This window comes from Manacus vitellinus, unplaced genomic scaffold (genome assembly GCF_001715985.3).
Source record: "Manacus vitellinus isolate BGI_N305 unplaced genomic scaffold, ASM171598v3 scaffold_19_pilon, whole genome shotgun sequence".
In the NCBI taxonomy this organism is placed as follows: domain Eukaryota; kingdom Metazoa; phylum Chordata; class Aves; order Passeriformes; family Pipridae; genus Manacus; species Manacus vitellinus.
In genome coordinates, this window is record NW_021939395.1 from 9,853,235 (window position 1) to 9,877,678 (window position 24,444).

The following is a 24,444-nucleotide window of genomic DNA, read 5'->3' on the forward strand; positions in this document are numbered from 1 at the left end:
AGTGCCTTTGGAGCATGAAAACCTGCTGCCCAATGAATTGCACTAAGACTTTTCACCAAAAAGCATAGCTTGCTACCAGAAATGGGATTTAAGGGACTTGGTGAAGGTCAAGATAACCTGGTGCATATGCTCTCTACCCGTCTCATAAAACTCTTGTGTCTGAACCTCATGATATGAATCTAGGAAAGACAGTGCATTTAATTTTCAGTTTTCAAACGTGCAAATCTAATGAAGTGTTTTTAAATCTCCATCTAGTTATTGAAATAACTGAACTTATTGAGGTGTTGGTGATTAAGAATCCCTCACTTGTAGTTAGCACACACATGTCTCCCTGGCTCTAGGCTGCAGTGAGGGCGCTGGGGCTTGGCAGGGCTGGGACCTGACGAAATGCTCACAACAAATTTAGTGTGATTTTAGTGCTTGGCTTCAAAACCTTCCACTATTTCTATTTCTTAAAATATTTGTACATTATCTGCCACACATTCAGTAACTTTGTGGTGATACATCCCCACCACTGAAAGTGGAGCTGTTGCTACAGCAGCACTCTCAAAACCAGGCAGTGATGGAAGGAAATAAGGATAGTAAATAGCCAATATATAATATTCCTGGCAGAAGCCTTTGGTGGACCTGTTCCAAGGTCCTTACTCATGCTGCAGAAATTGCCAAAAAGCTGGGTCTAGGTCACAGGTCGCCTCTGGTCAAATTTAACTGGCTGGTAATCCCACATATCTTTTTCAGCCTTAAAAAAAAATCCTGTTTTGAATGGGCTTCCAGAAAACAAGGAATTGTGCTACAGTTTAAAGGTTGGAATCGGTCCTAGGGCAGCAGGGGAGGAATGTGAGGCCACCAGGAGGAAGGTTTTGCCATGAGCATGGCAGAGTCATGTTTGTTTTATCTGCTGTGGAAGGGAGGGGTGCAGCACACAGACAATTGTGTCAGTGAGTGAGGGTAAAGATACTGCACAGTGCACAGGGCCCCAGTGCTGCAGTGAGGGCCTGTTCCTACAGGGCAGGGGTCTGGGTACTTGCTGATGGTCTGTAAAAACACAAACAAAGCCCACCAACAGGCACTGTTCACCTTTAGGCATTTAACGAGTTCTCCTGGGACCTCCTTAGCTCCCGCCTGAACCAGCTGGCAGTACTGGAAGAATTTGTGCAAGTGTATGTCCTGGAAGAGACAAACGAGTTCAATTCAGCTGCCTCAACATTTGTCAACTACTACTCTGCAGCTTACATTCAAAAATCTGCTGTTTTACCTACAGCAGTGGGCCATGTCCCCATCAGTGGCTCTCTTGATCCCCAGCTGCCATCTCCAAGGACTGCAGTACTGCTCCTTGTCTTTTCCAACATACCCATCCACTGCCCATCCCCTGGCTCCCGACCGTACTCAAGATTTAAGCACAAAATTTCCAGCAGTGTTAAAATTCTCCTGTGTTGCACTACCCTGAGTCCCAATCCCCATCCAACACCGGCCTGGAAAAACAGAAGCCTTCCCCTCACAACTGCGACTCTTAGAGACTGCCTGACCTTCTGCATCACTGACATCCTACCGTCCATCTGAGGCAGGCTCTCCTTCCCATTGCTCTCCCTCCTCCTCCTCGGATAAATTTAATTACTGGGTTATTTAACCCTGAAAAGCATCTGGGAATGTAATGTGGTGGGAAGTGGAACTACTGCGCTGCTTTCAGTGTTGTACGGAATCACTAAGGCACTAAACCAGATTCAGATGCTGAAAGCGAATTTCTGTGAATGTACAGGCAGCTGATGACATTCAACACAGGACAAGTCCTGCCAAGAGCATTTTTCCATGAGCAGTGCTGAAAGGAGATGCCCCAGAGCATGTGCTGGGGATCTTTGCTGCACATCATGTGAAGCTTGAGGATGTCCACCACTACCATAAGGTGGCAGAATGCACAAGCACTTGATAAAACAGCCTGAACTAGTTTCAAAGGAAAATCAAGACTCTTGTTTTCTTGTGTCTGTTGTTGTCAGATAACTTATTTTTAAAAAAACTTAATAAACAGTCTAATATTAACTGTGGTACTCATTGGTCTTAGAGGTCTTTTCCAACCTTAATGATTCTATGATTTGTGGAAACCTCTCATATCCACCAGTTCTTCTCTCTTTTGTGTCATTGAAGCAGCTCATTTGCTCAGGTGTGTCCTTTGTCCTGCCAGTTACAGTGCAATGGACCAAGAAAACGTCAGCTTCTCCCCTGGGCTCATTCACTCACACAATCGTTTTATCACATCCAGACAAGGAGCAGATCCCTGCAAGTCATCTCAGCTCTGCTGCTACAGAAGTATCTCAGTGCTGCTCTGCAAACCAGGCACCTCTTTCCCACACCAGCTACGGTTTAGCAGCAGTACAGACACAGCAATTGCTTCCTCTGCATTTGCATTGCAAGTCTTTAAGAGTGAGGTGCTTGACTTACCTGGGTGTAAATTGTTGAGTCCAAATGGATTCTGATTTTAAACAGTGGCTTTGCTCCATCCACCCACTTTGTGTCCACACTGGGCTGCTGTGAACGAACAACATTCAAGTGCTTGGTTTCAGACTGGTGAGAAGGTGGCTCTGTGCAGACACACAGAGCCCACGTGCTCACTCTCCTGCACTTGCCATCTGCAACAGCCTAGTCCAGCCTGCCACCGAAATATTCTCTACAACCTGTATAACCAGGGACAGTGGAATTAAAGGTGTCCTGTTTCCCATCCCTAAGAACTTTAAGCTTTGGGGTTGCCCTGCAGTACAGTCCTTTCCAGCTGAGCAGAGCACCAACAGGAGCCCAGAATTTACAGTGGCAACAAAAGCTCAACTTTCCTCCTCCTTTTACATTTAGGCCCATTTTAAATGGCTTTCCTACCTTTCGTGACTCTGTGTCTCCAAGACCCAGGTAGCCAGGTGGAAGGTTGGATGAAACCGGCAGCTGCCGCTCCAGGGTGACGATCCGCCCATCCTTCAGCAACGGGACCCAGGAGTATCCCACTGTGGAGGCAACCAGTGGGGCAGAGTTAGCAGACCCACAGTGACACATGTTCAGCTCAAACAGAGCTGAACCCTGGGAAGTCTGAACTTGCAGTTGTGCAAGTGGCTTCAGCGAGGCTGAGATCAACCACATCAAGTGTTGTTAAAGCACCTTTTACCCGGTGACTTGGTGAATGAAATTCAGACACAGCACCAACCAAGACCAGGAGTGGGTTTGAGGGGCAGAAACAGTGCGTGAGCCATGGCTGTGCACCATGATGAGGGTCCTTTGAGGACTGGATGAATGGAGAGGCATCCAGACCAGTGGGACTTGGGTGTGCACACGTCTAGTGTGGGAAGGATCAGCTCCTGAGGCCCTGACAGAGTGTCAGGTTTTTGTTGGTGTCTTGCCTGAGAACAGCCCATTTGTGCAAGTCAGGAACATGCAGAAAGAGCTGTCAGATTGCAGCAAAAATCTGAGCTTTAGTATACACCAAAAACATTGAGTTTATTCCAGTTTAGACCTACAATTTTGCATTAGGTTGTTTTTAGAAAAGAAAATTCAGATAGGCGAGTATTTTAATCAAATATTTTTTTCACGACCCTACATTCATTTTATCTTGGCCTTTTCCACTCCAACAAAAATAATTTAAGCATTGAACATACCTTGAGTTTCAACGGTGTCCTGTTTTTTCGATGTTGCCTTTGTATTAATTTCACAGCTGACATGATAGAAGGTGAAAAGCAAATGATGCTTTTGATGGAGGTGAATTGGAAGCTCAATTTTAATCTAAAATGATATCATGATAGATCAGACTGTATTTTTGTGGAGTAATATTTTAGTTCTATTTTATTTCACAAACGCTATGTTGTATGCAGTTACACAAGACACATTCTTACCCATTTTAAGTAACTCCTGGCTAACATTTTCATCATATTTGCAACATTACTTATTAATGGGGGTGTGTGATTGGAGGCACAAAGCGTGACAGTAAAGACAGCAGAAAACAAACCGACATTAAAAATTGACAAAGGCTCTGGTTTTGCTGAGCCCTTCTGCTGAGGCAAAGGGTTGGTGATTATCTTTACCCATATTTCACCCAGCCCTGCAAAGAGAGGTATGTATCCCTGAAAAGCCCCTTGGCATTGTAGCATCCAGGAAAATCTGCTCTTTCCCACATTTTGTTTTTACCTCATCATAGAACTCTGGACTCTGGTTGTGATGCAGCACAGCAGCATATGCGTTTGTGGTCAGGAGAGGGCCTCCAGGTTTGCCATATATACACTGGAAACACAAATGAAGAGCTGAATTCAGGGTTGCTACCATCCTAAATTAGCCAGTCAAATAAAAACAGCGATGGAAACTTGGTGTTTTCCTATTGCCTGCTCAGACTGGCTGGCACAGCAGTGAGCAAATGGCAGTCCCATTGACAGGTACCCACCTTTAGCGGCCTGGCATCAGCTTCATCTGAATCCCTGAACTCAACACAGACAGCAATATTCCTTGCCTGAAATGGGAGAGAACGGGAGGATGAGCCATTGCTACAGGCCAGCAGCATCACCCCAGCCCTCGCTCCAGGTCACTCACCTTCGCAAACACCTTCTGGTTCTCATACTTCAAATGCAAGGGGTAGACATAGAGGTGGTTTTTGTAGACAGTGAAGGGGTAACAGTATTTTGCAACTTCTGGGACAAGCTCCTCCACTTCCACCGCAACGTCCTCACAGCTCTTCTCAAAAGGCTTTATAGGAATGTAAGAAGCTGTGACACAATCTGGAAGAAAATAAGAACAGAAAAAATTAAGTCCACTAGAAGAGCCTTTTGGACAGGAGATTAGCCTACAAGAGCTGCCAAAAGTCCATGGAGTGACACTGAACACATCACAAGTCCTTTCTTTGCCTCAGTTCCTTTAAATGCAAAGTAAAGAATCACACTGACCACGTTTGTGAAGCCCTCCAGTGTTATGGATCAAAAACGTCATATAAGATTGATGTAATAACACCAGCAAAAGCAGGCAGGTGGCTTCCTTTAGATTTAGGATGCAATGGCCAAACTGCAAAGTAGATGAACCCCTCAGGTAAACCTCTGCACTTGGCTCACATCCCTCCAGAGAATCCATCAGAAAGACTTACAAGGCAGTGGCTGTGCTGAATTACTCTTTTCTCATTGCACCCCCAAGATACTCTTGTTAATGAAACGGCAAAATTCCCCACAGAAGCATCAACTCCTGAGGCTCGAGCCAGCAGCATTTATTTTAAGATCCAAGATCCTTACTTGTGAAGTCTAGCGGGACGTCTTTGATAATGATATTTAACTGGGCTGGAATGACTTGTAGTTTTGTCTTCTCTGGTCTGCATTAAAGAGAAAGGAACAAGAGTGTGAATCTTGAAAGCTCAGGTGCTGAACACATCAGCAGCACTTCTTGCTACCCTCTGAGTGTCTTAGAAATTGTCATCTCATGCTTACACTTAACTGTTTCAAAATGTAATTTAAAATGCCTGCCCAGCCCCTACACCAGTCTCTCACACTTACTTCTTATACTCTGCTAAAAGTTTCAGCATATCTTCATTTGAGATTTTGCTGCTGTCTTGCTTGTAGAGGGGTGAGAATTTTCCTTCAGCATCAAGAGTGCCCTGGGAGTCTTTGAAAACTGGTCTGCAGAAAAAAAAAAAAAAAGGAGGTAAGTTTCCTAAATGTTGATAAATACACAGACACTGAGGTCTTTGGCATGTCTGAAAGGCAGTTTATAGGGTGAGAGGTTCACTGCCCTGCAACTGCTCTGCACACCACCAGACCTGACTGCTCTCCCATCCTCACATGGTGCTTAGACCCCACACAGCCTTCAATCCAGCGTGTCACACTGAATCACATGGGACATCACCCATTTCCCTTCTCACCAGCCAGGTCAGGAGGACACATCCAGCCCATTTCCAAGCCTGGTCCACAATCATGAACACCCTTCCATCTCCTCCCAGGGGATGCATTCCAGAGATGCAGAGCAACACAGTTCTCTGCACCAGGCCACTCAGCTCCTTGCTGTCCAAAGGCAGCTCTTTACCCAGCAGGAATAAATCTGAAGCCAAAGTCAATGCCCACACAGAGCCCACCATTAAGCTGAGGTACCACTTGAAAGAGGGCTGAGTGCTGGCTCTCAGGATTCAGATGCATCCCAGAAATACAATCTCGAAGGTGAGCAGCCAGTGTCACAGGAAAATCCAGCTCAAGAGTACACACTGCAAGCAATATACCATCAAATTCCATCCCACTGTGACAGTTTTCTGTGTTCCCATGTCATTACCATCCCTTTTGTCAGCATCAAAATGCAATTTAGCACTAGGAGGCAGTGGATGATCTTGCCTTCAGGCCTTCCTCTCATTGAGATCTGAGAGTTAGCAGTGACATCCTTTATCAGTCCCAGTAAAGAACAGCAAGGGAATGGGATTACTACCTCCAGCCATTCTCAAGAACATTAATTAAAGCAGAGTTTAAGATGGAAAACAAGCCCCAGCTGATTGCCACCTCCAGGCTGGGAGATCCTCTACTCTCTTGTCCCTGGCAATGGATGGTGGCAGGAGGGAGTTTCTGCACTGATTCCCGTGGTAGCATGGTACGGTGTAATTTGTTCCCAGGAATGTTCTTCCCTGACAGCAGTAGCTACAGGTCATTAGGAAGGTTACTGCCTTCCCAGCACTGTTTACTTTTTAATATTTTGTTTCTAATTCTAGATAGAGCATTTCAGGCCAATCCCAATTCTGTTTTGGGAGTCAGAGCCAAACTCTGCCCCCGGCTGCAGCTTCACTGACTTCAGTCACTTGGCCCTTTGCCCACTTGGCCAACTCGTGTCTTGGATAACTCACAGTGGCAGCAGCTCCTGCCATGGGCAAAGCCCAGTCTGAGGAGACTCACCTGGCAGCCCAACCAAAGGGCATCCGGTACTGCCCCAGACGGCTGCACACCTGCTTGGCCACCTTATGGACTTTCTGGGCAGTCTGCAAAACATGAGAGAGGTGGGTTAGTGTGTGCCAGGACTTCCCTGCTGCCCTGGGAAAGGAGTGAAGAGTGCTGCACTCTCCAGGAAGAAGCATCTCTCCATGAGGCACAGCTCCCCAGGCACACAGCACAGCAGTTGCTGCAGCAGCTGACAGACACCCCTGTTTGCCACTTCACACCATCCACAGTTATTACTTTGAAAAGCAATAGCAAACATTGAAGGCACAGTCATATTAAACCTATTATATTAGTTTATTTTCCAAAATTAACTGCAAGAGGCTCATCCCATACAGATTTAGAAAGTGTGCCAAGGGAATGCCATCATCATTGGGTGTTCTATAATTGACTTTTCAGGAACTAATTTTGAGTGGCTGCAACAAGGCAGCAGGAGCTCTGCTTGGCATGCAGAAACTGATACTGGCTGCAGCAGGGTCTCTCTCTTGCATATTAGGAAAAATTTCTTTACTGAAAGCATTATCAAGCACTATAACAGGCTGCCCAGAGAAGTGGTGGAGTCACCATCCCTGGAGGTATGTAAAAGACATGTCGAAGCGGTGTTTAGGGACATGGTTTAGTGTTGGGCTTGGCAGTGATGGTTTAATGGTTGGACCCAATGATTTTTTCCAACCTAAAGGATTCTATGTAGACACTTCATTCTGGGGATGAAGTGTGCCACTTTTTGCTGCCAGCCCAGGCTTTGCCTTGTCAAAGTGCAATGGGGAAAGGTCCCCATGCTCCAAGTGTTTGGCTCTTTTTAAAAATCCTCTGCCCCTTTCCAAGGGAAGGAATCAAATCTTCCAGGACAGCCCAGCTGAAGCCAGCCTGGGAACAGTGCAAACAGAACAGACGAAGGCTGTATTTGCCAGAAAGAAACTAAACAGAAGCAGGAACAACCCGTGTTTCAGACCACACTACTCCCTGCAGCAGAAGAGAGCATCACTAAGGAGATACTCTCATGGCCCCACCCAATACCTTTCCAGGGTCCGAATTCTTCATGTAGGGCTCTACACAGTGTGCAATGCTGCCCTGCAGCACCTTCTCCACACGGGCCACCAGGAAGATCTCTGCATGTGGGTCAGTCACGGAGAAGACCCCCTGCAACAGACAGGCAGCAGCTGTCAGACAGCAGGACACCTGACATGCACCGAAGGGTCTGCCCCCAGTCATCAAACTGTCCCTTCCCACAACCCACACTCACCCTGCCCTGGTTGCTCCTGTGGGTAGGCCAAAGGGGCTCACCAGGCTTGAGCATGGTCAAGTGTTGAAAAACTCTACCTGGTGCTCTGCCTGTCACTGCCGGCGAGCCCAAAGCGGCAAATTCAACACTGACCAAAACCCCACAGCTCCAGAGAAAAGCTGACTTGTGGTTCCCCATGCAGTGGGTAACACCACACTGCCAGGCTGCTGAACAGCCACAGCCTCAGCAGAGGCACAGAACGAGGAGAAGGGCAGATATTCACCCGTTTTATGTAGCGCAGGCAGGACTCGGGGACCCCGTGCACGAGGCTCTCGCCCGGCGAGCGTCCCTTGGCTCCCTCCGCTCCGGACACGGAGCTCTCCAGCAGCATCTCACGGACAGATGGGGGGTTCAGGTCCACGTGGAAGTCAGCTGAAATCTTGCAATTATTTTTCAGGTCGAATAACGCCAAGCTTAGGAAAAAGGGCTCAACCTGGAAATTTGATTGAATGTACGTTGTCAAAAAAAAAAAAATGCACGGCACAGGCTCGAGGGTATCAGCATTGCCTTCCCTGCTAAGGAAACTGGGAACCTTCTGCATGTGTTTGTGCCTTTAGCTTTGTATGCCAGCATTCTACAGAATTCTTACAGATAATCCATGGTTTTTGCTTTATAAATATACAAATCCACTTTTTCCCTGCACCTTCCTGCATTTTGATCTAGTCAATTAGAAAAAAGCTACTTTAAAGCCATCAATGAAATAAAAGGAATGAAATCCATATGTTTTTTACATAAGTGGCAAACTACAAAGTCAGAAAGAAAAGATGAACTCAGTTCATCAGAGCTGTTTATCCTTTGCAATGAGAAATAGATCAGCTTAACAGTGTTTATGATCACATGCTAAAGACCACTACTGATTTTCCTAAGTCCATCAGCTCTGGATGGCCCAACTGCGACACTCAAAACGTTCCTCAGATGCTCTCCCGGGAGGAAAGTTAGTTCTCCCAGCCAGGACAGCTCAAATACAAGGCTAACACTGCTGAGGAACTGCATGTGCAAAATCTGCCAACCTCTTTTGTAGCTACTGACCTTGACAACACAAGGCAAGTGGCAATAATTCATGTATTTTTAATTCAAAGATTGCAGTAGGCATGCATCCATGTAAAGACAAAAACCAAGGCCTGAAAATAAGACTGTAGAGTGCCTGAGACATTCCAGCATGACTCAAGGCATTACATCAATGCTGCAAATGTGCTGATTAGGTCTCACTCTGGACCTGATTAAGGATGAATAATAAGAATCTTTGCTATTAGTGATGTGTCCGTCCCCTGGGAGTTACTGAGGAGAACGAGCCTGGTGTCGTGTATGGAGCCTGCTGTCCTGTACTGGAGCTGGGAGCTGCCAATATGAAACCATCACAGAAAAGCCTTTGTGGTTCTAACAGGCATCAGGCAGGGCAGCATCAGTAGAGATGGGGCAGTGCCAGGGCTGCTGCCTCCCCTGTGATGCTACCTGCTGCTCTGGCACCCACAGAAAGGGGTGATCAGAGCAAGTGCAGGACAGGACAACAGGAATTATTTTGGGAGGAAAGACTGGAGAAGACTGGTCTGCTCAGCCCAGCAGCAAAAGGCTGAGGTGAGATGTAATAGCTGTCTACAGACATCAGAGGCTCAGAAAATAAAATAAAGAGAGTTTTAGGCTAAGGCACAACTTTGGCACGATAACAAATGCATATAATAAAATGGTTGTGAATACAGTTAGGCTGGGAGTCAGAAGAAGGTTCCAGAACAGGGAAATCCCTTGCCATTAGGGGAAATGAAATAAAAACCAGCCATGAGTGGTTTGGAGATGGAGCTTAATCATTTACCAACAGGACTTTCATAGGGACCCAGAATTTGGCAGACACAGGCTCCCCACTCCTTCTGCCTCTGAACTGCTGGTTTCCCAGCAGTCCCAGTTACTGCAAGCTGAGGCATGTCAGGACAGACCCTGTCCCCAAACACATTTTTGGAACGCCAAAATACCAAGGCAGACAAATCCTGCAATGACCCTGGGCCAGCAGTCACCGCCTGCCAGGTCCCATCAGAGCTCATGGTAAAATGGGATGTATCCACCCAGATTAATTTGCCAAGGGTTTTTCTTGCTGGTGAGGAGAAAGAAGACAAAGCAGGACATGCTGGAGCTCCCCTTACGTTGGTGGGTCCTCCTTCTGCCCTGTCACTGAGCTGAGCGAGGAGGTTGAGGGAGAAGTCCTGGCAGCACACCACAAAGCGCCTGCTGCACTTTTCCTCAAATGGCTTCACATCTGGCTCAATCCCCGAGAAGTCTAGTCTCTAGACAGCAAACAAACAAATCTGGTCTCATTAAAAAAGAAAATAAACCCCTGAATAATGTTAAGGGATAACATTACGGCCAATACTATCTCAAAGTGGTACAAAAGGTACAGGACACATTCACAAATGAGTGCAATTTGGTGATGTTACACAAATACAAGACATGAATTCATGGGGATGTATCAATTTTTAGCAACTTGTTTTGTAGAGCACAGCAAACTAAACCTCAGTATGATTTCAGTTCCTTCCTGCTTTGCTGTAACTCTGGGGATCTTCCCAAGCACCATTTAGAGCTTAGGGAAGAAAGCAGAACATAAGGCAATAAAAAAAGTGTCTTCCACCATGAAGATATGGTTAGTTTAGGAGATGGTCCCTGTGCCTGAAACAAACCTTTGCCATACCCACCATGCTGGCACTGGGGACACAGAGACCCCAAACACCCCTAAATACCAGCAGGTCTCTCAATGACAGTCTGGCAGAGTCCTGTTCGCTTTTCTCCCTCAAACCGTGCAGAAACCTGCATGCCAAACACAAGGTGCTGATATCCCAATTCAATCAACTGATTTCAGAAAAACAGGCTGCAATTGTTAATCCAGTTTTGAGGAACTCTTTCCATTGTTTACCTTATTTCCATTCCAGAGGAAGGTACGTTGCAGGTGTAAGTTCCTGCTCCCAGTTTCCTCAGCACCAGGCATACAAGTGTGCACATACACACCAGCATTGACTAGGGCAATGATTTTGAATGCCTGGTGTGATAGCAGATCCAACTGACCCACATCAGAATGAAGAGCTCTTTATATAAAAAGAGGGTAATGAATTCAGCCTTAGGTAAAAAAAGTTATCTTAGGTGCTCTGCACTAAATAATATTTCCATTTTTATTATCTGACTAAAACATGAGAAACTTCTCAAAGCTTCTCTTAAAAAAAAAAAGCAAAAAGCCCCCTGGATGCTTATCTTGTTTCTGTTAAAGACCTTAAAGAAGGGCCAAGAGAAAAACTCATTTTGCACAACTAAACCTTTTAAAGACTAATTGCATTTCCTTGTTAAACCAGAATGTTCCATTTCACAGGTGTGAACAAGCCAAAGCATGCCAGAAGGGGAACGAGAAACTGTGAAATAACCTGGAACAATTCTCTAAAACTGTGTTAACAATTGCAGCTCATTTCACTGAAATCCCACACCTGGACCTTGGCAGAGAACTCAGCAAAGTTCAAAGCCAAGAACAAAACAGGCTAATAGACAGCGACCCTCTCCTCCAGTGAATCAGACCAGCACAGGGTGTTTTTTCTGTTTGTATGTTCCTACATTTGAAAACTGCCTGAAGACTGAGGCTCTCCCTGTAAACCCCTATCATGGCCTTTACCACCACCACTCCCTACTCCAGATGTGCTGAGCCCCATGCAGCACTGCAGGTATCCTTGCAGTAACACCTCTGCTGCTTCTTCTGCAACCATGAGAACCTCCCAGAGGCACAGATGATGGGTTTGAAATCCAGCAACATGAAGATCCATCACACAAAAGCCAGCAAAGCTGGAGGGAGGCCCTGTGTGGGGCTGCTGCGAGTCTTCCCTGTATTTGAGCTGTCACCTGAGCACTGACATCTCATTCTGCTCTCACTGGCAGGGTATGGGCTGCACTTCTGTTCTCCAGTCCAGAGAAACATCCTGCCCCTGCAGGCAAATACTGTGGCCATGCAAGGGAACAAGGGAGGCACGACACAGAGAACAAAACCTCACACTGGCAAATGTGGGGATGTTTACCTGGACTTCTGGGTCAAAAGAAAAGATGTTTTGTCTTCCATCATTTCTGCTGAGTTTGTTCAGCTGATCTGTTTCTCTTCCATACTAGGACAAAGGAAGGCATTGACATTACTGCCTGGCCACACAGAGGCAAACATTCGTTAATGGGAAAGAAAGGAATTAAAACAAAATAATTATTTTTCAGGTTCCCTTTGTGATATGTGAGATATGTAAAGCATCTTGGCTGCAGCCACCAACACGGTGCAATGACAGTACAGTGATGTGGCTGTGCCAAATGAGAAGGCAGGCAGGAGCAGGCAACCAAACCACACTCTGGATCATAAACAGGAGGTAGCTGCTGCCTAACTCCCCCTCTGCTCCCACAACCAGGATGGTCACACCTGATGAGCCCAAATGAGCAGTGCTGATCACAACAGTCCTTCATTTGCCCTAAATCTGGTTATTCCTCAAGGGAAGAACCACAACCCACCACACTTGGAGGTGAAGAACATGTGGCCTCAAACCATGAAGCTTCATCCATGAGACAGGTAGGTGAGATAACAGACCCCACCAGCACCTGGTGCCTGCCCAGATCCCCCAGATCTGAAGGTACAGAAAGTAGAAAACCCCTTTCAAAGACAAGGTGGACAAAATTAGTTATGGGTGGGGAGAGTGATCTCTGCAAACACGGTACCTTCATCAGCTCTGGATGCATGCTTCTCTCCAGGCTCTCCAGGATGTTCTCTGATTTACCCTGCGTGCTTGATTCATCATCTGCAAGGACATGAGAAACAGATGTTCAAAACAACTGCAGCACCACCACTCTGCCAGAGAGCATCCTGCAGTATTTGCTAACAATAGCACAAAAACAGTTTACGGAGATTTTTCCACTCCTTGGGAGTAAGATTTTTCCATACATTACTAGTATCAAAGTGTACTATTACAGTCTGCTAGGTCTTTCCAAAGCAAAACTTCAGCACAGAGCCAATTTTCCAGGAGCCTTGAAACTTTGCCATGGATTTCCCTTCCAGAAGAAGGGTCACATTTCCCTCCACTTTTATTCCTCAGACTATAGTCTCTGTTGTAATAAGCCCCTCTGCATGATATTATGTGTCAGCCACAATTCTTGCTATTTATACAGCACACACTTCTCCAGGCACACTGCTTGCATCCTGCTGGAGAAGGGAGAAGGTAGGCGTTTATTTACAAACTGACCTTGCACAGATTCCACAGTATCTTTCTTCTCTTGCACCAAACTCTCAGTATTGCTCTGAATGATCTTTCTCAGGGTCACCAGCCATTCTTCCATCTCCTGCTCAGTTTCAGCTGCAAGGTAGTGGCTGTACTTGTCTATTGTCTTCAGTTCAAATGCATAACGGCGCATCTTGGGACACTGAACAAACACAGAGACTTGTATTACATTTTCCTCAACAACTCAGCACAGTACCTGCCCCACAGCTCCTCTTTGGGAAAGCATCCTGAGCTGAAATACCACAAAATACAATGCAGCACCCTCCCTGACACAGCAATCCTGCAGCAATCACAAAGGGCTTCCCAGCTGTGACCAAGCAGTGCACAGGTCCATGGCTGCCAGCTACTCTGAGAGTGAAAGAAAGCCAGACTGAACCACAGACACTGCACTAGGAGCAGGAGCAAGCTCCTTCTGATGTCCTCAAACCTTTAGCATTTGCCCAGAGAAGCCAGTAACTGCATTTGTCCGACACAATAAGTAATGCTGTGCTCCAGGACACTTAGAGGCAACTATCTTAAAAGCAAGCGGTTCAATGCAACATTTCGGAGCTGTGCTGGCCTTTAAACAGCATTTTCCAACCAGAAGCCAAAGCAAATCTGATGCAACTTGGGAATTACATCCCGTACATCACTGAGGCGTGTGCATTACTGCTTTTACTGTGTTCAGAAAGATAAATGGGAACTCACAGCTCTGACTCATCCATGCTAAAGCAAACCACTGGGGTAATTTAAGCTGCCCTGCACCAGCTCCACCACACTCAGTGCTTGATGCTTCTGCAGAGACAGCAAGGGCAGAAGGCACAGCAGGAACCCACTGCTGCCTCTCACCCTCACACAACTAAGCAAACCCAGGTTTTAGACCTGTACAAATCCCTGCTCCTAAAACCTTACAAGCCTTGAGCAGGTTCTAAGTCCCAAAGAACTGCATGTTTGCATGGACTTATCAGGATGTGACTTAAGAAACAAGAAGCTGATGCAAGCAGCAAATAGAGGAAGGTGCCCAAGATAAAGTCACACCAATTACTAACTGGTTCAACCTTCAAGGTCTTGAAAGGCACCTGACCTACAATAACAGGTGAAAGAGATGGACAGAACAGGGAGGCAACAGATGAGGTAATGATGAAATGCTTGCATTTTACTCTTCAGCAGCTCTTCCTAGCCAAAAGTATGGCACCTTTGTGAAATGCCTTGTCTGCCTGTTGATCAGTTTAGCTGACCAGCTCTGGATTAGTTTGCAAATCCATGCCTTCAGACCTCGAGAGAGCACATGTATCTCAGAGCCAGCAACGCAAAAGTCCATGTGCAGCCACACAGAAAGCACACCTACCTGAACAACGTCATTGCAAGCGTCCAAGAAAATGCAGCCTTTGGATTCTTTTGAAATTTTCTCATCTTTATAGGAATTTAGAATATAGGAGCCATCTGTGAGTTGTGACAAGTAAAAATACCTCCTCTTGAATACCTGCAAAAGTACAAAGTCTTGCTGAGGCAAATATTTACTCTGTTGTAGATCACAAACCATGGCCCTGGTTTCCCTATTCGTCCTCCCTGCTGCTGAGAAAATACTGTAACAAGAAACACTGCTGACTCTATAGTGTTGCAGATTCACCTATTTCACTATGATTTGCTTTTATAAAGAGGGATTTCCATCATCTTCTTTAATTTTAATGTCCTTGTTGTTATTACAAGTTTGCCCAGCTAAAGCAAAGCTCCAGGGCTTCCAGTTTGTCTCTCAGCTGGCTCCAGTCTCATTTATCTTTACAAAGTAATGCTGCACAGTAAATTCAGATCAGCACATGGCTTGAAGATTCATTCCACCTCAGAGCAGGTATTTCCAGAGCCTTTTTGATATAGGCCTCAGCTAGAATTACAAAGGAATTGTCTGTAAGACTTTGGAACAGACATGTGGAAATTCCTAGCACTCGAATGCAAGCCAAGGGATGCTGTAATCCAATGAACTGCTTGGTTTTTTGTGACTTTGGGTTTATTTTTCTTATACAAATCTATTTTCAAGAACTGTTTTTGGCTTAGTGTTCAATTCCCACACCAAAAAGCAATAACTTTGGGAGAAGTGTTCCTTTGTTTGAACTCCTGATTTTTACGAAGAAAAAGAAGCTCTCCAGTATCTCAGAGCATCTCCCTTCATGCTTGTCAGCCAGAAGACACTGGACTATAACTCAAGAGCACATTTTGGCAGCAACTGGGGTAGCAGCACATGCTGCCAAGTCTGTAAGGATCAGGGTGCATTTCACAGTTGCTGGGTATCTGTGTTAGGAGAATCACAAAGGAAGCTGGGGCAAGCAGCACTGCAAGTATTTCTACTGGTCTGTGTATCTGGAAGATCTACAAATAAACACAGCATTTTTCATCCCACATGGGAGATTACAAGTAATTTCCTGCTCCCATCATTACAGACACTAGCACATGTTCAATAAACCCACTCAAGTGCACAGAACTGGGAGGAAGCATCGTGCTCTGAACCATAACTTAACCCTGCTGAAAAGTAACCTCTGGCATCCTTTGGATGACTAATTAGCTGTAGAGATGCTCCAAGGTTGTTGAGCTTTACGTTTTTTAAGATCTAACTAAACCTTCAGTTCAACAGAGCATAAAAATACGTGGAAAGCTAAGGATGCAAAGCGTTAAGCCAGCTTAAACACTGATTTAGCACTTCACTGAATCAGTCTCAGGAATTTTGGCAGTGGATGCTACAGAAACCCATGACAGATCTCTCTCTAGATATTACAGGGTTGATATCACTAAACCATTTGCATCTGATGAATTCTGTTCAAAAGTAAATGCAGAATCAAATAGCAAACACTATTCCTATGATCTTCCCCCCTTGTAAGCACTGCTGTCAGAAGACAATGATTATTTGAAATTAATACTATAAACCTAGGAGCAGAGAGAACAGGTGCTGCTGTTGAGCACTGTGAGTGCAGAGGGATGTCAAGAACTGGGCAAGTCCATTTGGGCGGAGAAGGACAGAAGGACAATCTGGACACTGTGGTTGTAGTGTAGCACAACACACGCTGCAAACCAGACAGGGAGAGCTGGGCCAAACCAGGGCATTTCTCTGTAAAGGAAAGGTTGCTCTGAAATAAAGGTTGGCAGCTGTAGCCTAATGACAGTTTGCTCATGGGCTGGCTCTCCACAAAACACTCTGCTCATGCTTAGCAACAGTGTGAGGTACCAGCAGCTCAGCACAGCACAGCAATGAAAGAACCAGCACTCACAACTGAACACAGCACAGCAGCCTCTCCAAGTGGTGATAAGGCCAAAGGTGTTCAAAGTCCTCAGCTTTCATATATGTGCCTTGGAGTTGTGTGTTTAGTAAGACACAGAAGTGACCAGGACCAGCTCAGAGAATGAGTACTGATTTTCAGTGCTGTGATATCAGAGTTTCACTGGAGGCTCTGGATCATATTAATGGAACTGAAGCCAGTGTAGTTCAAATGACTTCTCAGAAAGGTGGGTCTGAGGTGCTGAGACCAATTACCACAAGAGGCTCAGACCAGAACAGACCCAACTGACTGCTTTGAGCAGTCATACCTCCTCCAGAAGTTACAGGCAAAAAAAATTGCTTCAACCTTGCTTGGAAAAGCAGAGGATCAGAAAATCCTATTCTGTCTATCGCCTTCAAGCCCATTTCAAAACTCAAATTAAAATTAGCCCTATGAACAGTCCTGTTCTGCTTCTCCTGAAAGCATAACTCATTGAATTGAGACTTGGAACAGCCAGGCTATTTGAGATTTTTTTAATATACCCTTGCAAAGCAGCCTCACTGCAGCCATCCTTCAGCTGCACCACTGAGCATAACTCCCTAACACTCTCTCTAGCTGTAACAAGGCAGCTGCATGGTGGGACAGCACATGGGCTCATTGCCACAGCAAAAACCTATGGTGTAACTATTAAAAATCTCTGCACAATCTAAGCAATGTCACGCCAGATTACGCAGAGCAGAGAACAGGAGACAAGGCAGCTGTTGCTTTTAGGTCAGCAATGCTCTGTCTCTGCAGTGATATCACCCCTGCTTTTAAAGCAAAGATCTGTCATTTCAGTTTAAAGCTGGCCTCCCTGCATATTTCCTACCAGCAAGGAAACCATCAATTCAGAAAGTTGTCTTTTCAGGGCAGCTGTTTCAGTTATTCAAGCTGCCTTCCTCTCCTGGGCCTCAGCTGCTCACTCAGAAAACAATCCTGCTATACCAGAACACGCTTCACCTTTTTGCTCAGCTTGCCCATCATGATCTGAACTGCATCAGTCTTACATTCTGGACAGGGAAGGGTGGAAGACTGTTGCCAGATTGGGTTTTCCAGTCCACCATGGGATACTCTACAAGAGGGACGGATGCCCATCCAAAACCAAACCCACTCACTGAGCTCCTGTGAGCTTCAGAGATGTGGTCTGAACTTCACCTCATGCCTTGTTCACAAGTAACTGGATCAAACTCACCTTCATGGTAACAGTGATGGTGCTATTTACATTTGCTTTGTGCAGCCAGCCCTGCTTTATCACACCGCCCTTCTGGGAGCACAGGGATGAGGAATCCTGAAAGACAGGAAAATATTAGAAAAAGAGGAGGTCAGGTGAACTCTGTCTCACAGAAAATTCCCCCTGGGCACAGGGATTTGTCCACACTGGAAAGCAATACCATTTTAACTACAGCAATACAGTGAAATGAAGAATGTATGTGTAACAGGTACAGCTACATAGACAGTGTTATCACAAAAAATTTCAGGGATATCTCTTTCCAATAAAGAGGCAAAACAGGCTAGTTTGGGTCACCTTTAAAAAAAGAAAGATTACATCTATGCCAATAGGCACAGCACTTTTGCAATGAGGAAATGCACGTTGGTTCTTGTGCAGTATTTCAAAAACCTGGGGAAGAAGGAAATTTTCAGAAAGGCCTGTTTAGGAAGTTGCAAAATGCAGAACTCGGGACTTATTTTGTCATTTTCTTTTGTCATTCCTCCATTTTAAATTTAGGCAAAAATCATCAAACCCCAATAACTGAAATGAACTGGCTGGTTTCACATTTATCAAAACAAAACCATGACCTCCACTGGGGAGGGAAATAAGAGCACAGAGTGATGAAAAAAACTTGCCCTGGGATTTCCACTGAATCAGCAGCAGAGGCAGCCCTGGCCTGTCTGATGATGAGCCATGAAGGGACTGGTTTATATCGCCTGCTGCATCCCAAGGGGCAGGTTTTCACTCTTTTCACATCAAACTTCCAAAGTAAATTCTCTGATACTTTATTTCCCTGGGTAAAACAACCCATGATTTCTCCTTTATAATGCTTCACCTTTTTTCACCAAGAGATTTCTTTTATTTGGATTTCCATTACACAATTCTAATGCAAATGCTCTGTTAGGAAACTGTAACAGAATCCTTCAGATACGACCATGCCAAAAGATATAAACATCCAAACATCTGCCAAAGCACTTGGAATACTCTTCTACAACAAACCTCAGTAACTTCTCTTGTTTGAGTATTTGGGACACTGGCCAGAAGAAAAAAGGTCTCCAAATTTTGATAGCATATTCTTGTCCTTTTGCTTTCTCAGAAGCATGCTGATAACATAGTGCACAGCAATGTCTCCAGCCCAGATTAGATATTATTAAAGAGGGAACACCTCAAGTTAATGATGTAAAGCAAACCAACAACACAGCCAAAAAAAGATTAAGGCCAAACTTGACAAAACATTTCCATATATAAAGAAGCCATCCTAGTCCAGACCCGAAGTGTGCTGGGACATACACAGTGATTGTGAGAAATGTGCATGAAACAGCTCCTCCAAATCTTCAGCTCTCCAACAAAGAAATGTCCTTTTCCCCCTGTAAGAATCTCAGCAGCAGCATCTTCATGCCATGTGAACTTTAAACATCTGGGCTAAACCCTTCCCTCTGTAAACAAAAACTTCTTAATGTCACAATTATGGATTAAGCTCCCCATGGTACGTGAGACAGAAAAATGTCTGTCTATGTCCCTCATTTCTGTAGCAAACATGACACTGCACCATCCAAAATAACCATCAGGTCTGAGATGTCCCAATTGTCAGAGCCCTCAGATCATTCCCATGGAGGGCTGCAAATCCTCCCTGCAACCAGTTGAGCACAAACACTTCAACTTCTAGAGGAAGCAAATGCCTGTACAGAGGACTGACACATGTGAATATGTTGGGGAGAAGTGACTGATTAAGAATGGCAATGTCATGTGGAAAAGCACAAAACCTTTCAGAAGAGGATCCCGGTATGCAGTGTCGTTGAAAAAGAGATTGCCTACTTTTAGTTCTGGACATGAGGAGTGTTCCTCAGTAAGTGGTTGGTTTCCTTTTTATTCTCTTCTACTGATGCTCTGTTTCAAGTGAAAAAGCCATGACAAATATGGATAATCCTCCAGATAATTCAGGAGACCCTTGGCTCCAAGAAGTTATCTTGTCATACTTTGAAATAAACTATTGTCTCACTTTTGATCCCATCTTCACAGCACTAAGCATCTCACCAGAAAACTGCTCCTAGGAACTGAATTCTACCTCTGCCTTGTGAAATCTTCTTTTTAACAGATCTTAGGGTGGTATATGTAAAAAAAACCCCAAACTTCTCCTTACCTCATCCTTTTCAAAGTCTTCATCAATTTCAAACACATGGCTTGGAATCTTGTCTGGCCTGAAGGATTTGCTGAAATCACAACACATTTTCATGTTTAATGACTGGAACACAAGGGTCCTCTGAGCCAGCAGCTGATGCTGGATCCAGAAGCAATAGCCAAACTGCAGACTATAGAGCACAGAAGATAGATTTCAAGAGACCTACAGCCCCTTACAGCTGGGGAAAGCTAACTTCTGAGTGCATTTCATGGAAATTAAGCACAAGCAGTCTGTAATTAGCTTTCTCTTGTTAGTTATCTGATTCTGCAAACATTTTGCTGACCTGCATTTATGCAACAAAGAGATACAGCAGGCCAAGTTTATCTTCCATCTTGCTAAAAAAGAAGCAAGATCAGACTGCAGATTATTCACAAATCTTAACACGATTTGATCGACTGTGTTACCCCCGTTGCTGCTTCACATCCCTGTGAGACCACCAGAACAGACCCACTTCAGCCAATTAGGAAGAAAAAGCATTTAACAAGCTGCCAGCATTGGAGCAGCCTGGACAGGGGTCCAGACATGCCCCAAGTGTGGGCAGTGAGAGCAGGGCAGGCGCCACCATGGAGAAAATAAGAATCCAGCAGAAATCAAAGATGTATGTGCCTGTCTGAGAAACCCAATTAGCTTTGGAGCTGGAATCACTGGCACAGCCCAGCATTTCCAAGCACACAGCTTCCCAGCACTGCCAGCATTAGCAGCAATACCACATCACTGGACTGAAGTTGTCCAGCAACTTCTCTGTACTGAGAGTACAAGGAAAATCTGCTCAGTATGGGAACACCGTGTGTAGCTCACAGGGAACATTAGCCCAGCGGGACAATGAGGCTCCTGATTCGGTCTGAGCAGACACTGCCAGCACTATTTACCCTGACATGAATCTGGACTGCAGTCCACCCTCATCCCAAGTGGAGGGGGTGTTTATACACTGGTGGATGCGATGTGAAGCAATGACCCACACTGACAATACTGTGGGCATCTCCCTGACAGAGCTGAGTGACAATGGCACGATAACACAAACCACCTCTGGCTCCCTAACCTTCAGAGTGACATACCTCTGGAGCAGAGGCTGCTTGTGGGACAGGCATCAGGAAAAGGGCAGACTGCTTCTGCTAAACCCTATCAAACCCCAGCCCTGTGACTACGCATTAGTATTCCAAGGGAGCATGACACTTACCATGGCAACATCCGAAAGTCTCCTGAGTATTCCTCATACTTGTAGTTTACCACGTGCCAGTCAGAGCTGTAGGTTTTAATGCACTGAAAGGAAAACAATACAGCTCTTTGAAAACTACACCAGGCAAAACAAAACCAGGCACAAGTCAGAAGGGCTACACACTGGGTGAGGGAAGCACAAGTGGAAAGGGTCTGAACAAGACTGCTTCACTTGTTTTATGTTGCAATACAGAATTTCATAAGGAACCTTTACAGCACAAAGACAAAAATCACACAGCATCTGGCCTGCCACACAGCTACAGATTTTGTATTTATGTTGCTCCAAGGCTCTAAAAAAGGAGTAGTGATTTGGGAAGAGACTTTTTTTCAGAAAGCACCAATTTTCTCGGAAATGTAGGCATCACTTCGCATTTAGTTCCACTGCACTTGGAGGGAGCAGTCCTAGAGAGCAGCACTTTACAGAACAAACCTGCAGCACTCTGGATGCTCCAGGGAGGTTGTGTATCCCCCCTTGCCCTGCTGCACTTCTGCACCTTGCAGCTCAGGCAGGTGGTGCAAAGCCACACACCTTGTCTGTGAAGAAAACCCACTGGAAAGATGCGCTGCACAAGAGATGCACATGAGGACCCTCCCATGCAGCCACCCTGCCAGCAATCAGTGCTTCCCACAAAGGAAAAACCAAGTGATCTGCAACCCTGCAGATCAGGAGCTACAGCTGAGCATCCTGCCCAAGAGACAAAGTGCTGAAGGCAGGTGTCACGTGGACTTTGCCCCTACCTCTTTGACAAAGAGACTCTGAGCTTTCTTTAGAGCATCTTCTGGCACTGTCGACTGGACAGTCCTTCTCTGTCGGCCGATGACTGAGATCTGCACAAAAAAGGGGAAGATGTTGTCAGTGCAAACTGCATCTTCAGGGCTTGACACTCGCTTTAAATGAATGTGGTGGGCCTAAATCACCAGTGGGTCATTTTGGTTTTATGTGTCACTACTGCAGCCAAAATTAACATGTGGTTAATGGTGGAAGTTTTCCAAGGTACACAGGACCGGAGACGAGGGAACCTCAAACATGGGAAACAGCCAGTGCAAACTCACAGACACATCTTCGATCGGAAATATCAGCAGGTCCCGGAGGGGATCACTGTAGATCTGAACTCTGCGTTGAAGGATCACGTTCTCATAGTCCAAGGGTTCCACCACTTTGGTTTTTTCCTGTAGGAAAAACAGAAGATGAAAAAAAATTACGTATATATAATATCTAAAATAACCAGTAACAAACATCTTGTGCTTAATTAGCCTGATGATTTCAAACTGTGTGACCGCTGGACTGGCTGTTACCTCAGCACTCTGACACTCCTGTGCTGCAGCGTGGTTTGCAGGAGGGAAATGATGGGTTAAGTTATTTGTGTCTGGTAATAAGCTATGGGAAGAAACAAAGCACTGTGCTGCTCTCCTCTCAGCACAGTCTCTAATTTCTTAATGGAGCAAGAAATCCTCCTGGACAGTCCATAGCTTTAATAGCTGCAAGATCCAGTATCTTTATGTTTGAGCAGCTCATCTGTGCAGCTCAGAAGAAATATGGGCTCCTATGCTGGCTCTGCTCTGCTCAGAGCTGGTTGTGCTTGAGGAGGAGATGAGAGTTGTGCTCTCTCTGGAAATGTGCCACAGGCAGGATGAGAGCAGGCCTGCTGCTATGACTGCCAGAGCAGGAATCTCACCCCATAGAAGGAAGAACAGCATCCCCCTGGAAAGACAGGAAAGCCCTCTCCATAAATTGCACCTCAGACACAGCCAAAGGCTGGAAAAATCTGGAGCCTAGTTTTGTTCTTACTCACATTTCTGGGAAGCAAAAGGAACCTCTCCAAAGTCTCAGGAGTCAGAAGTAAATCTACTAGGAGAGCTCCATTACATTCATTATTACACTCATTTCGTATGTGTTACAAGTCCAAAAAATGAAACTTAAAAAAATAAGAAAAGCACAACTTCTGAAATAGGCAAGTGCCATCTCAGCTGCCCTGACTGACTTCAGATTTCATGAGCAAGAGTCAGGCCCTCAGCATTGCACTGTGAAAAATCAAACATCACACCAAAAGCCAAACCATGACTCTGTATAGGAATGGTCACAAGAAAACAGGAAGCAAATTCTGACACATCAGCTTTGCCTTGTTTTGAGTCTTGACCAAAATCCTGATGCCTGACCCTGCCACAGACAGTGTTTATGAACCCCTCCCAGCAGCGCGTGACGCCACGTGCCTCTGGAGATGATGCCACGTGCCTCTGGAGATGATGCCACGTGCCTCTGGAGATGATGCCACGTGCCTCTGGAGATGACATCCTTGCACAATGGCATGTTTGGACTCTCAACCCTCGTGGGAGGAACACTGGATGCTTCCCTCTGGGCAGCAAACTTTCCCTGCCAGTTGAATGGCTTTGCTGGGATGAACTGTTCACATAGACCAGAGCTAAAGACAAGACCAATACAAGGTCTCTTGCTGATTCAGCACAACCTGCAGTCTAAGAAAATGAGCCCAAAATGAGGACAAAAGGCTCAGCATTGTCTAACACCACTGAGTAAACAGCCACACCACCAAGAGTACAAACAACTCAATATTTTCTGTGACATGAGATAAGCCAAGAAATCAAGGTTGCTCTTCCAAAACCATTTCTAGCCAGAGGTTTCTGCCCTGTGCCTTTGGCTCCTCAGGGTCTGGGATGCAGTAATGAACATCTTCAAGGCCTTTGCAGCAAATGTGATCCAGGGTTTTGCTTTAGTGACAACTGAGCATCTCCTGTGTTGAAGCAAAGCTGATGCTGGGACTTTGGAGAGGCAGTTGTCACATTAGAGGGTAATGGCCCCAGGCAGGAGCTATTTGGAGATAGTCATATTTTAAGCTTGTTTTAATCTTTTTCTGAAATGTTGCAGAAAATCTTTGTATGATAATATCTTCTCATATACCAGCACCTTTAAACAACAACAACAACAACAAAACCCCAAACAAACAAAAAAACTAAACAAAGAATTGTAGAAAAAAAAATCTTTCCATTTTTGCCATATCTGGTAACTGCTAAAAAGAGAATAAAAATCCAGGGTCTGCAGCAAACTTGAACAGTCCTTTAGGCTGGAGCAGCAAAGGCTGCCTGTAGCTTCCCTTACCCAAAGGACCA

The 24,444-nt window shown here is 45.4% G+C and overlaps 1 protein-coding gene across 1 annotated transcript in view; it reads right to left on the bottom strand.

The window, feature by feature from the left end:
- DOCK11 (dedicator of cytokinesis 11) overlaps positions 1-22,560 on the bottom strand; it is a 59,536-nt gene extending 36,976 nt beyond the window's left edge. The window contains exons 1-22 of the mRNA XM_029959200.1: positions 22,375-22,560; positions 22,060-22,149; positions 21,284-21,366; positions 20,068-20,137; positions 17,910-18,005; positions 14,782-14,916; positions 13,419-13,596; positions 12,898-12,977; positions 12,225-12,308; positions 10,323-10,463; positions 8,414-8,623; positions 7,926-8,048; positions 6,870-6,952; positions 5,496-5,618; positions 5,238-5,314; positions 4,552-4,736; positions 4,406-4,471; positions 4,156-4,248; positions 3,630-3,753; positions 2,863-2,984; positions 2,434-2,520; positions 1,078-1,167 (exon numbers count right to left, since the gene is read on the bottom strand). Coding sequence (XP_029815060.1) covers positions 1,078-1,167; positions 2,434-2,520; positions 2,863-2,984; positions 3,630-3,753; positions 4,156-4,248; positions 4,406-4,471; positions 4,552-4,736; positions 5,238-5,314; positions 5,496-5,618; positions 6,870-6,952; positions 7,926-8,048; positions 8,414-8,623; positions 10,323-10,463; positions 12,225-12,308; positions 12,898-12,977; positions 13,419-13,596; positions 14,782-14,916; positions 17,910-18,005; positions 20,068-20,137; positions 21,284-21,366; positions 22,060-22,149; positions 22,375-22,560 — 2,526 coding nt within the window. The remainder of the gene's footprint in view (positions 1-1,077; positions 1,168-2,433; positions 2,521-2,862; positions 2,985-3,629; positions 3,754-4,155; positions 4,249-4,405; positions 4,472-4,551; positions 4,737-5,237; positions 5,315-5,495; positions 5,619-6,869; positions 6,953-7,925; positions 8,049-8,413; positions 8,624-10,322; positions 10,464-12,224; positions 12,309-12,897; positions 12,978-13,418; positions 13,597-14,781; positions 14,917-17,909; positions 18,006-20,067; positions 20,138-21,283; positions 21,367-22,059; positions 22,150-22,374) is intronic.
- Positions 22,561-24,444: the final 1,884 nt, after the last annotated feature.